Raw genomic sequence first — 13876 nt, 5'->3', positions numbered from 1 at the left:
TCCAGACGCCTCCAGGGAAGCTCTTTGGCTTCTTCACCTGGGCTCACTTGCCACAGATGAGGCCGGCAAAGCCTCGCCGCCGCCTTGGGAAATGTCACTACCAGACCCAGACCACGAACACTGGGTCAGACTCCTCCTTCACCACCAGATGCACCAAGCAAAACAGATGCGCATCTGTTCTCCACATCTTCCTGGGACCACCTGAACCGGCCTCCTTTGTCTAAGTGTCCTCCCTGCATTACTTACTCCAAATAATACCTCCTGCCCCCAAAATGTCCTCTGAGAGAAGCGACGCGGCATGTCCGAGTTCAACAATGACACGAACAGGAAAAAAATACCCAGGGGAAAATAAATTGTAATCAGCATAAGAAAACTGTGTGTAATCCAAGCTATACAACAATCACGTTAAATATTTTAACAGACTGCTTCCCACTGTACTGCTTGTATGGTCTATAACATCCTCATTCATTCAAACTCACCTTTCTAATGACCTTATTAATCTCTGGAGTGTTTGGTGTGTACAGTATTCTTCCATGTAATACAGGTTTTAGGAAGGACCACACCAAAGCACCATTTGGAGACTGTAGTATTCCCTGATAAAGCTTCAAGCAAAAGGGTGCTGTCACAATTAAAAAAAAAAAAAGTGTTGCTCATGATTGGGGATGTCCAGGATAACAAGGACATTCACGTACAGAGCCATGACGCCTCACTTTCTGATGAGTGGCTTATATATTTTTTTCATGACTCAATTCTGATTTGGGGCAGTAAGTTCAGAAATAATTTTTCTTGTCCTTGTCTTTAGCAGCTCTTGTCTCAAAACTCTGAGACACCATGTCCCCTTCAATAATTTGAAAGAGAGGAAAGTATGACCTTCACATTTTTAAACCAAGTCATTGGTAAGAGTACTAAATAATGACAAAGACACCTAAAAATTAAAACAGTAATGCAAAAGGAATGCATCTGGTTTTAATCTAAAAATCTTCTTTTCAACAGTCACTGTATTGAGACTAGAATTAGGTTTTTCTTAAGAAATTAGCTTTATAAATTGCTACAGAATTTCCTTTGCTGCACCTATACAGAACTATTGCACTGACTGCTTTTGTTACATTAAATCACCTTGTTTTCAACCAAACATCAATTCCTCATGTTGGCACTCATACTGCTGTGGTGCTGGTTGGTTTCATTGGAAGGTTTATTCAACCAAACCAACAGGTACTAATGAAGGTGGAGCCTTCACCACCACTACGATTACTAATCAAGTAAGAAAGGTTTTAAGCCAGTTAGCGACAAATACTTCAGTATAACCAGTTCTTTTACTCCTGAACAGAACATTTAAAATGAAAATATTATCTTAGCTTTGATATCACAATCCATAACACGCAAGGTAGGAAAATTACTGTTGCGGTAATTTTCACTATCAGTTTCATTTTCCTAAATTCCCCATTTGAAAAGAAAAACAAATTCTTTTTATTCAACAAATACAATAAAATTGATAGAAATAATTCCGTAAAATATAAATTAAGAGCATGACTACATAATGACTTCTTATAGCATTAATTATAGAGGTTGTTCTTACTGATATTTTAACAACTTACCCTTTAAATTATAAGCTTAATATAAATGGTAGCAATTTTTACTTTGGAAAAGACATAATCATACATATGAACAGAACAAGAAATCTGAAACCAGGAATCCCAATATCTGCCACTTGTGAACTTGGTCAAGTCACTTAACCTTCTCTGAGCTTCTCTCGTGTCACCTGAACAATGAGGGTACTAATATTGTCTATGGTTCGTGTGACCATCATTTGAAATAAATGTATGAAAGGACAAAGAAAAACTGGCCCTCAGTGTTAGCTGAACAACCAGATGGATGGATGGAGCAATGGATGGAAAGATAGAAGGATGGATAGGTGGGTGGATGGATAGATGGGTGGATGGGTGGATTAATTGACAGATGATGGATGGATGGATGCAGCAATGGATGGAAAGATAGAGGGATGAATAGGTGGGTGGATGGATGGATGCAGGATGGATGGATGGGTGGATGGGTGGATTAATTGACAGATGATGGATGGATGGATGGAGCAATGGATGGAGAGATAGAGGGATGAATAGGTGGATGGATGGATGGATGCAGGATGGATGGATACCTGGATGATTGGATTTGATGAACAAATTAATAATCCTCAAAAAACCCATATGCAAGAAGAAAAGAGGAACTAAGGATTAGGAAAGAAGACAACAAAATTATTCCATATGAATAGCCTTAATGTGTATCTGTACTGCCACATTATATTTTGTTCGACAGCTCTCCAAATTATCCATCAGCTGATGAACACACCAACACACTGTCTCTAGGGCAGCTCTGAGGACACCCTGCAGCCCCATCTCTACATAATTCCCCTCTCTCCTTCTCCCTGGTCCCACCAACACGTCTGTCCATCCCAGGCACAGGTATATAAAGAGGTGTCTTGGGTATAGCAGGCAGAAGTCTAAGACAGCCTCGTAGCCTTGTTCTGCAGCTAGAACCTGTAGATATGATGGACGCCACACCCCTGGTTAGGCTACACGGCCACAGCGCAGGGATTCCGACTTGGAGTTGATCGAAGCGGAGGTTATCCTGGTTGAGCCATCAGCTAAACCCTTTAAGAGATCAGAAGCCTCAGAATCAAAGAGATACTCTGCTGTCCTTGAAGACACAGCCTCCTGGGGTTCTGCAGCTGCAAGGAACTGAATTCTACCAACAACTACCTCCAATGAGACCCCAGCCCTGGCCATCACCTTCACTTCAGCCTCATGCAATCCCGAGAGAGGACCCAGCTAATCAGTGCTCAGACTGTGACCTACAGAGACCATGAGATGATAAGTGTGTGTCCTAAACCACTGACTTGCCGTACAGCACAGAAGAGTGATTAATACACTAGGACACAACCGTACCACCGTCCTCAACAGTCGGTAGATATCACCCCCATCACTCCTCACAACAACCTTACAAGGCAGGTACTACGTTTCCATGTCATACATGAGATGAACATGATTCAGGGACGTGATGTCACAGGACTGAAGACACACAACTTGTTGGTGGGGCTGAGCAGTCTAAACCCAAACCCTTAGCTGTGCGTCTTGTCTCTCTTCCTAATCAAAATGCACCAACTTACAGTGGGGCCAGGGCATCACCTTTAAGTCTGCTGTTATTTGCTAGGGAGCATTATATAGAAGGCAAATCTGTGGGGGACCACGTATGGCTCTCCTGGCTGTGAGACAGCCATTCTGCAAGAACCAAAATGCTGCCCCTGGTCTCCGGGCCCGGACCTCTCACTGTTATTGGCTACCCAGGGGTCCCAAAAAGGCTGGGGCTTCAGGTGCACTGGAATTTAAGACCCAGTTCCTCGGCGTCACAGGTGAGAGAATTAGCCCGTGCTCAAGGGTGCAGGGGTCTTTCAAATCCAACTGCGACACCAGCATTTGCTGACCTTACAGAAAACGAAGGATACAGGTTAGAGGGTGCAGGTAGGAAATTCTTTGCTCATATGTACCCACTTTCCACACAGACAGAATATCTTGTACAAAGCAGGGCTAATTATCAAAATGCAAATTAATCTAAACAAATATGGATTACCATTTTCTTACTTGAATCTTCAGGAATGTTGAATTTTTCCTTGTCGTCTCCTAAGAATTCATTAACTCTAGGCAAGTGAAGAAAGATGTCAGAGTTCCTAAAGAAAGAGGCTTGGTTCTTGCAAGCCACCTTCATCACAGACTGGAAAGGACCAAAGGCTGATGCCTGAGAACATAAGAAAAATAAACCACAGGCAAACGGTGACTTAGAGGGGCTCCCTCACAGGCTCCTGAAACTTCGGTCCCTCCTCCAACTGATTATATAAGATTGTCACCAAGTCGAAAGTATGAAATCTCAGCGACAGTCCTTCTGTCCTTGAAATGCTATGCAAATCACAGCAGTGATTTTTCTGGTCTATACGGTTGAAGAGACAAATGTCTCACACTCACACACACACACTGGCAAATCTCTGCTGTCTGTCCAGTGATAAATCATTAATCCATAAAGTACCACTAACTCAGACTAATTAATAGTATGACTATCTACAGCTAAATTTCCCAGATACCCGAGGGCTCTCAACTCACCCCTCAGCTGAATGAACACCCCGTGTCCCGCGTCCGAGGCAGGTCCGAGGATGCACCATCCGCCCCTCACCCTGCGCCTCGCCCTTCACAGGCCCCACACACAACCCCCTTCCCCACCAACTCCATTCCAGGCAGAGAGAGTCCAGGCACAACGAACATCTGGCTACTGACCTCATTCAACTTCGAGTTTGTATTCGCAGCAAATGATCTGTAATCTGCAAGCCAATTACTTGTGTGCAAATAAAGGTATTAAGGTTTCTGAAAGCGAGGTACTCTCTGAGTTCAGTTAAACAGGCCCCTGGAATCTCCTCTGTGAGGGTAGTCCATCCAGTGACTTCTGACATCACAGAGAACACCTGAACTGCCACCTCCACGTGGGTGCTTGTGCGTCCCGCTTCCTCTGGTTCTGCAGGGGACCCCAGGCCTTGCTCCTCATCAGGCTGCTGCCTCCAGAACCACTAAGAGGTATCCTCGTCCCTGTGCTTTGTCACCACATGCGCACTTTAGACAGTGGAAGAGAAAGGAAGGCAGAGGAGCAAACACACAGACACAGCAAATCCGCACCTTCCCCGGGGCCAAGGCCAAGCGCCCACCTGTGGGAAGTCGGGCGTATCCAGCAAAGCAGCGATCTCAAGTTATCGGAGGAATTCAGGATGGTGTTCGAGGACGCGGCCGGCTCCGGGGAGCAGGTGGCCGAGGCTGGACCCGACGTCCAGCAGGGAGCTGAGCGGGCCGCTGGCTTCCGCAGGGAGCAGAGTCTCCAAGGGAAACACAACACCACCTAACCAGTGCTGGACGTGGTGCCTCACAAGCATCGCTGGAGCGGGGCAGAGAATGAAGAGCGTTACTTGATTTTATTCTCTTGAGCCTGGGAGACACCTCTGCTGGGCCGTATAAAGCCCTCTCTACTGGCTCCGTTCTGGGAGCACGCTCAACCGTACTGGTATCGCCAGAACATGCCAGGAGCAGATATGACTGGCTGTTAAAAGTCAAATCACTTTCAAACAATTTTTTTCTGTCTTTGAGGTGCCCGAGTGGCTACTGAAGAGGGTCACAATAAAATGATTCTTATGTGTGAAAGTTTCCATCTACCTACGGCTTCCCCGTGTCACAGCGCACACATCCTCCCGTCCTCCGAACCCCTGCGGGCTGTGTGCCGGTGCTGATTTTGTGGATGAAGGAACTGAGCTCAGAGAGCTTCAAAGGCTTCCCACACCATCACCAGCTGGAAGATTAGGGCCAGGAATGCACCCTGGGTGCTTTAGAAGTATCAGTGGCTCCGGATGCTGGGACCCACCTGTGCTGTCACCACTGACACACTCTGTGTTTTACTTATTCACTGCATCCTCTCTGTTTGGGGACAGGCAGGGATTTTTGCCTGTCATGGTCATTGATGTGGCCACAGCTGCGAGAACGGCCTCTGGCAATACTGGTTGCTTAGCACAGGGAGCTCTACTCAATATTTTGTTATAACCTGTAAGGTGAAAGAATCTGAAAAAATAGATATGTATGGATGTGTAAGTGAATAACTTTGCTGTACACCTGAAACTAACACAATATTATAAATCAACTATACTTCAATTTAAAAAATTAAAAATTAAAGAAAAGATTCTGTTATGAGAAAATGTCAATCAATTAATAAACATTTCCAAAGGGAGCCCACTTACACCATTGGTGGGAGTGTAAGTTGATATAACCACTACGGAGAACAGTATGGAGGTTCCTTAAAAAACTAAAAACAGGACTACCATATGACCCAGAAATCCCACTCCTGGGCATATACCCAGAGAAAACCACAATTCAAAAAGACACATGCACCACAATGTTCATTGCAGCACTATTTACAATAGCCAGGACATGGAACCAACCCAAATGTCCATCGACAGATGAATGGATAAAGAAGATGTGGCACATATATACAATGGAATATGACTCAGCCATAAAAAGAAACGAAATTGAGTTATTTGTAGTAAGGTGGATGGACCTAGAGTCTGTTATACAGAATGAAGTAAGTCAGAAAGAGAGAGACAAATACCGTATGCTACCACATATATATGGAGTCTAAAAAATATATATATGGTTCTGATGAACCTAGTTGCAGGGCAGGAATAAAGACGCAGACGTAGAGAATGGACTTGAGGCCCCGGGATGGGGGAAGGGAAAGCTGGGACGAAGTGAGAGTGGCATGGACATATATACACTACCAAATGTAAAATAGATAGCTTGTGGGAAGCAGCCGCATAGCACAGGGAGATCAGCTCGGTGCTTTGTGACCACCTAGAGGGGTGGGATAGGGAGGGTGGGTGGGAGGGAGACGCAAGAGGGAGGAGACATGGGGATATATGCATATGTATAGCTGATTCACTTTGTTATACAGCAGAAACTAACAACTTTGTAAAGCAATTATACTCCAATAAAGACCTATTAAAAAATAGTAATAATATAACGAAAAAATCAATAAACATTTCCAAAAAATACCATTATAGTTGCTTAGGAAATACGTGTTGGATGAATGGGTAAATTAGCACACACTGCCCCTTCCCACAGAGGGGGCAGGACTCACAGCCACCCTCCCCCCCGCTTTCATCTGCATTCTGAATGTCCTGGTTTTCAAACTTGGGCCCTTAGGGTTCTGCACCTGCCCCTCAGCTGCTGGCTCTGCCCTTGACCTGCAGGACCGAGACCCCTGCTCCATCTCTCACTCTCTCTGCACACAATGATGTGCCCGTGTCGTCAGTTAAGGCAACAGCCTCCTTGGCAGGAGCCAGGGGTGCAGGCTCCTATCGCTTTCCCACTCGCCTTTCTAACTGCAGCTGCACATCAGAAGTGGCCCTCGGGGCACCGACCGATGGGACTGACCTGCATGGAGTCCCAGCACTGACGGCCAGAGGAACGCACTGGACGTTAACCTGGAATTGTGCTTTGTGAAAGGCGTCACAGATTCACTATCAGCCGAGGGAAGCTGGGAGTGAGCCCAGCCTGCTGGACCCAGCGCTGGCGTGGCTCCCCGAGTGTGTCTTCACGGCTGACACCTCTGAGCAACACCACGTACCCATCAGCTTCCCTGGAGCCGCACGGATAGGAGGAGACGGTGTTATTAACGGAGATGTCGATTCCATTGTGTGTGGGAGACCAACTCCAACCCAGTGTCTCATCCTTACGGCCCTTTGTCAAAGTCATTATCGGGGCCTGAGAAGCACCAGTCTCAAGCCGGTGGCTTCTGTGGACCTAACAGACCTGGCCGCCAGGGGTGCCCGCGGTGAAGCGGAAGAGTGGCCATGGGAGTGGATGCAGGACTCACTGGCCTGTGTGTGAGCCGCAGGCACGGATCCCACCGTGAGGCACGTGGCCTTGCAGAGCATGGGGACGTTTAGGAAACGTTCATCCTCCTGCTTATGGGTTGGAAATGAAAATTCTGAATTTTCAGAACTAATTCTCATTCTGAAAATTAATCTCTGTTCTCAGCGTGTATATCACCCACTGGATTCCTGAAGTTATTGAGGAGAGGGAGACCATGAAGGACACTGGGCTGGAAGGGCAGATCTACCCTTTTCCTGAGTCCCCAAACTGTCCTCCCGGATGTGGGGCACTGAAGCCCTCGCTGATGAGCCCAGGTGTTGGCAAATCCATCCCTGGGGAGAAACCTGGAGCAAGACAGCCCCTAAGCTCGAAGGTGAAGGGTCTGGAGACACAGGTAATGATTCCAACAGTGGAGGCTGGAAGATGAGGGACTTCGAGAAGAGGCAGAGCCAGCGTGCAGCCCAGGGTGCAGCTCCTGTCTGCAGAGGATAACTGGGCCTGCCCTCGGGGCAGCTGTCCCCGCGGCAACTTCAGCCCCTTCCCGCACACCCACGTGCGTGTGGGCATGTGGAGGGCAGGGAACAGTTGGTTCACCCAGGGAGGGGCTGCCCCATGTCCCCCCCCATCTGCACCCCTCTCCCGGACAGGCCCCGGCAAAGGTGAGCACGTCCCCTCTTGGGACAGAGCTCGCGGGCCCCAGGACATGACAGGGGGCAGAGGCGGCCACGGCCAAGGCGGGGGAGCAGCTCTGACTCAGAGGGGCCACCGGGGAGTTGGGGCGGGGGCCACAGCGGAAGCCAGCCTCCCAGGTAAACTCCAGTCAAGTGCTGGTCAAAGAGGAGGGAACCTGGTGCTGGGCTCAGGTGGGGACTTTGATCGCTGGTCCTTCCCCATTGAGCACATTGACTCCAAGGACCCTGGAAAGTCTCCCGGACACCCCTCGATTCCGAGCCCCACCCCGAGGCTGCGGGGTCTGCGCCTGTCCTGCTGCCCCCGACTGATCCCCACGGGCCCCGCTGGCCGACCCCGGCCCGCAGCCATCTTCCCCTTACTTTGTATACGAAATTCCGCAGGTCCAGGTTCCGACCCATCAGCACAATCAGGGAAAACACTCGGGCCCCGGGCAGGCGGCACAGCTCCCTCGCTGCAGACCCAGACTTTCCATCCTCAGGGAACTTGAGCAGCAGACAAAGAACGTCCCCATCGCGCCTTCGAGACAAAGCCACCGTCGGGGCACTGGAGAGAACCTCTGTCAAAGCACGATGGTCAGACGTGACTACAGCTGAGTTGTGTGGCCCCCAGACCCAGAGCTCCCCTGATGACGAGCCCCTTGAGGACCTGTTTTCCCAAAACGCTGAGGATTCACCTGCAGTTTCATGGATTCCAAACCTCTGTTCCATTTCAAACACTTTGAATGGAAAGGTTTCTAAAATGTGCACGTCATTCCCTGACTCTGTAAGCAGCCTGCCCTCTGTGATGGCTTGGGAGCCGCTCAGGACTAGCATCCGCCCTCCACCCGCAATGCTCTCAGGAGAAGACCCTCTCCCTCCTGACATTAAGTCTTAGCCTTTGCTCTCAGATTATCAGTTTTCATTTTTCATTGGCATCAGCATGAACTATTTTTTTCTCCTCCATCTCCAAAATTGAAAACCAGATTTCCAAGCCCGTTATCATTTTTGAAAAGAAAAAGCAAACCAAGTGAAAAGGAGGGGCTGAGGACAGCTGTGCTAGTGTCTGGTGCCTCACTGTTCCCTCCGTGAAAGGGCCAGGGCTGCGTCTCTGCCTAGCAATGACTTTGGATTAACCATCTTTGTAATAAGAAAAATTATAAAGCAGAATATAAAAAAGGAAAAAAACAGACTTCCTGGTGTGTTTATACTCTGATGGGTGTGATTACTGCAAAATTGTTCAGACCAAGCAAGACCTTCTGTGAACAGAAGTTACTGTTCCCTTATTAGGAGCCTTGTCAACAGGGAGAACTCGTCAGATGCCTTCATATAATGCCATAAAATGCCCCCAAATCATTAAGAAATAGCAGAAGGGATTAATAGGGGTTCCCCAGAGAAAGAGAACCAACAGGATGTGCATATTCTGGGAGATTTTTTTAAGGAACTGGCTCTCTCAATCGTGGGGCTTGGCGAGACCAAACTCTGCAGGGTCAGCCGGCATCAGGAGGCCCGGAGCTGACATGGCAGCTTAGCCCCAGCAGCTGTCTGAAGGAGGAATTCCCTCGCCCTGGGGTCACCTCAGTCCTTCAACTGATTGGACAAGGCCCACCCACATCACAGAGAGTAATCTGCTCAAAATCTGCTGATTTCAATGTGAATCTCATCTAAGAAATAACTTCACAGGGACATTCGGATTGGCATTAGACCAAATGTCTGGGTACCACGGCCCACACATATAGACATACAAATTAACCATCACAAATGGTTAGGTAATCTAATATGCTGACGTACATTTTGAATCTCTGAGAGAGATGTTGTTTTCACACATAATTAACCAAAACCCCTTTTTCCACAGGGGACTTATGTGGTACAGACGTACCTTGGGAAAGATTTCCTTATTCCACTGTTTCCATCGTGGTCTCTAAGGGAAGGTGGATGCCTTTGGTTGAGAGAGGGTTTCAAAGAGGAAGCAGGAGTGGGGGGGTATGCACATCCACCCTTTGCTTTGATTTGGGAGGCCCCTCTTTGATCAGTTCTGTAAAACGGGCTTCTGTGGAAGTTTTCCTTAAATTGGGATCATTGTTCCTGGTCTCGTGTGGGCACCAGAACTGGCTGGTGAGGGTCCCTCTGCACCTGCGATGGAACCCTGGCCTTAGCCACCATCTCAGCATCACCCGTGGTCCCCAAGCAGGATCACATTCCATGCATCTCTTAGAATTTAGCCCCAAGGCAAACATTTTCTTAAAACTTGTGTACACCTCTTTTCACCCAACGGGGAGGTCCCGAGTGCCATCGCGCAGAAACCCCATAGTCACGCCACACGCAAGAGCAGCTCCTTGCAGCGTGTTTGCTTCCACACCTTCTCTGTGCTTCTCTACTTTACTCTTTATCTTTTTTTAATCTTACTATGACCATTTTCCCTGTTTGAAAGGCACCTGAAGCAGGCGGGGAATAAGAAAAACAGAGGTAATACTCAGTTTTGTTGGGCTGGAAATATCACGGGGGAATCTGTTTTAAAGTCAGACAGGCATCTTTCAGCTCAGGCTTCGCTTAGGCTGGTCCAGTCAGTTATCAGACACACGGATGCCGTGCTGCTGGTGCCTTTCCTACACGTCCATGCCAGGCTTGGAAAACTTCAAGGCGCCAGGGATCTAGGGCAGGCAGCGCCCCACCACTGTGACCCCAGCGCACATGCGCGCACACACACACTCAGACAATTCAATAACTGAGATCACAGACTCCCTGTAAGAGTGAAAGTGATCCCTAGGCAAAGCATCTGCGTTTTTAGCAGGAGTTTATTTACTGAGCATCTGCCGAAACCCTCGCTGTGCTCAGAGCAGCACCCCAGAGATGGTCCCCATTTCGCCCAGCTGACAATTTTAGACTCAGAGGTGCAGAGAAGCTTTGGAAGCGATCACTGTTCTCAACCTAATTATGACCAGAAAAGAAACACCAACAGTGACGGGGGAGAACTGGAAATAGCGGGGGAGGGGACCGTGGCACGTCAGGGCTTGTCGAAGCAAAGAAGTGGGATCGAGACTAAGAGCCACCTTCCACGTGACAGGCAGGAGCCGGGCCTTGCTGCCCGTGTCCCGGCAGGCTCGCGCAATGAGGAGGCCTGGATGGGAATGAGCCCAGAGGGCAGGAGACGGCTCTGAGGGCCGTGTGGAAGGGCTGCAGCCCCACACGGTGGGAGGAAGGCAGGGAGGACTCAGGCAGGGCCCAGGAGGAGGGCGACTCCAGCTCCTGCCGTGGGACCCCCCAGCGGCTGGTGGCACCTGCAAGCCTCAGCTTGCCCGTCTGTGCGGAAGAGGCGGCGATAAGACCCACAGGTGCTCCAGGGGGACCAGAGGAGATCACTGTGAAAGACACACAGCCCAGGAACATCCACCAGGACTGACTGGAGGCTACCGGCACAAACAGAGTTTTGATTAACAGGAAATCTGAAGAAAGATGAATAAACATTAGATGTGTTTGTTGATTGAAAAGTATTAAATTTAAGAGAGACAGAGAGAGAGTTAAGCTAGTAAATTCCTTCCTTTTTTCCATACTCCACCGAGAAGTCTGTGGGTCAGCACCGTGCACCCCTGCCCTACCCTCGCCCCCCGCCCTGCACCCAGCCCACAAGCTGGCCCAGGGTGGGCAGCATAATGGGGTGCCCACCCACTGAGGTGCCCGCTGGCCCTTCCGTCCCAACCCCAGTGCCCTCCCCTCCCTCTCCTCCTTCCTAAACCAGACCCTAACCCCCTCCTCCCAGGGCTTCAGACAAGATAACAGTCCTACTACCCACAGATAATGTCACTCCTCGTGTGAATTCTGATCCTGGGTTCTCCATGAGCCCTTCAGGAAAACGGCAGTTGCCGAAACCATGTTGAGAGAGTCGCCATAAGTGGGCCAGGTCAACACAAAGTCATTTTCTTTCGAAGGCAAAGTTATCAGACTAATGAGTTAGCAGGACCCCAGACGTGCTATGGCTCATTTAAGAGCCCAAACTATTAAACAGGTGTGGGCATCCCCAGGCTGTGGGCATCTTTCTGCACTAATGACTTGAATAGAAGCATAGAAGACGTGCTCATCTCCTTTGTGACTGGCCAAGTTGAGAGACAAGTGACACTTTGCAAAGTAGATCAGGATCAAAGATACCTCGAAGGTTAGAATAATTGGCCAGAAACAGTAAGAAGTACTCTTTGCAGAGGTCAGTGCACTCAATCCTGAAACTCAGGCTCAAAAATATTTACCTAAGTGTAAGTAGGGAAACAGAGGCCCCATTAGAAATAGCCACTTACTTTTTTCTGCTGGTGGTGGAGGGTCTGAAGTTCCCCAAGTTAAAAGGACCATGACGTCCATCCGGATGGTGTGGGAGCAGGGTGGTCTGCAGGACTCAGAGCCCAGGACGAGCTCCCTCAGGATCTGACGCTCCCAGTGACCGGCGGTACCTCCCAGGGCACGTGGGACCAAGTTCTTCGGCAAGGGCCAGAAACCCTTAGCTCCGCTCACATACTGATTATTTCTTTCCCTCTCACGGAGGGAAAAAGCCAGAATGAGCCCGTTTTTACCAGTGTCTACGCTGACATGAGTCCCGCCAGCAACCATCCACTGCAGCTTTTACCCAACGGAATTGGAGGTGCTGGCGAATCCCTGCAAGGCATCTCTCTCACCGAACTGTGTGCCAGCCAGGCGTCCCTGATGCTTTACGGAACCACTTCGAGCGACCGAGAGAGGCTGGGCCAGATCCACCAAAGGCACTCGTTCCTGCCCAAGGGAAGTAAGGCAAGGTGTCAGGATGCTTTCTCCCTCTGGGGGGCCCCGCACAGAAGAGATCATCACTCTCGGGCATCCCTCCCACACCTCCGTCTGTAAGAACCTGGAGGGTGGGTGGGCAAGTCTGCTGAGGATGGTGGGAGCCTGTCTCCCAGGCCCTCCGAACATGCTCAGTTGTGGAGGATAGGGGGAGACAGACCCTCTGGTCGCCCTCTCGGTCTATTTGGTCCTGACTCTTCGACCTCACTGCTGCCTTTAAAAGAATAAAAATGTGGCCTGGAACACAGAGGGAGGAAGTCGCTGTTGATCCGGCACTGCAGCCTACGAGGCTTGGGTGTGTCCAGGTTGGGTGGAGGGGATTCAGTCCAGGATGGCAGTGGGGGAGGTGAGCTCCAGGGTCCGGGAGTCTGAGATTTGGTTTTGATGGGAGCTGCCAGGGCTCAGGACAGAGCGCGGGCAGAGGGGAGCTTCCCAGGGGCACCACGTCCCGGAACAGCTGGCCCCGCCCCTTCCCTTCCCGCTGCCTCGGGCCCTTGGACCCGAGGCCTCCACCCTGCGACTCTCCCGTCGCTCTTCACAGCCAGAGGCTTCTCATCACGTCCGTCTGAGCCCCGAGCCCCGTCTGCAGGGCGGCTCCTGGGCCCAGTGGCCCCACTGCTGTACACTGTACACTGAAATTCCGCGGCACACGCGCTTCTGGACTTCGCTGCCCATACGTGTCTGTTGATCTGGCGAGCCAGCCCGCAGGCACCGGCTCCCTTCGGGGGCTGGGGGCTCCAGCTTCTGGAAGCTCACACAACGGGAAGGGAGATTTGCAGTGAGTGAATGAGTGCGAACTCCTGCCATTTTCCCAGGACCTCGTGCCAAGGAAATGTGCCCCCCGGGAACGCTGAGGCTCTGACGTGATCAATTCAGCACTGACTGAAAGTAAGGCAGAGGCGCCCAGAGAGAGAAACAGTGAAAGGTCACTACAGATTATATGTAGTGACACATACATGTGCT

General features: G+C 49.8%; 1 protein-coding gene across 1 annotated transcript in view; it reads right to left on the bottom strand.

Annotated features, from left to right (window-relative positions):
* LOC307191496 (ATP-binding cassette sub-family A member 13-like) overlaps positions 1-10422 on the bottom strand; it is a gene marked incomplete at both ends in the record, with an annotated part of 76072 nt that extends 65650 nt beyond the window's left edge. Inside the window, 4 exon segments of the mRNA XM_079931625.1 lie at positions 480-619; positions 3633-3786; positions 8498-8654; positions 10382-10422. Of these exon segments, the coding sequence (XP_079787751.1) occupies positions 480-619; positions 3633-3786; positions 8498-8654; positions 10382-10422 (492 nt within the window).
* Between the last annotated feature and the right edge of the window lie 3454 nt (positions 10423-13876).

Source organism: Stenella coeruleoalba (genome assembly GCF_951394435.1).
Source record: "Stenella coeruleoalba genome assembly, chromosome: 9".
NCBI lineage: Eukaryota > Metazoa > Chordata > Mammalia > Artiodactyla > Delphinidae > Stenella > Stenella coeruleoalba.
This window is presented reverse-complemented; position numbering and strand designations above follow the sequence as displayed.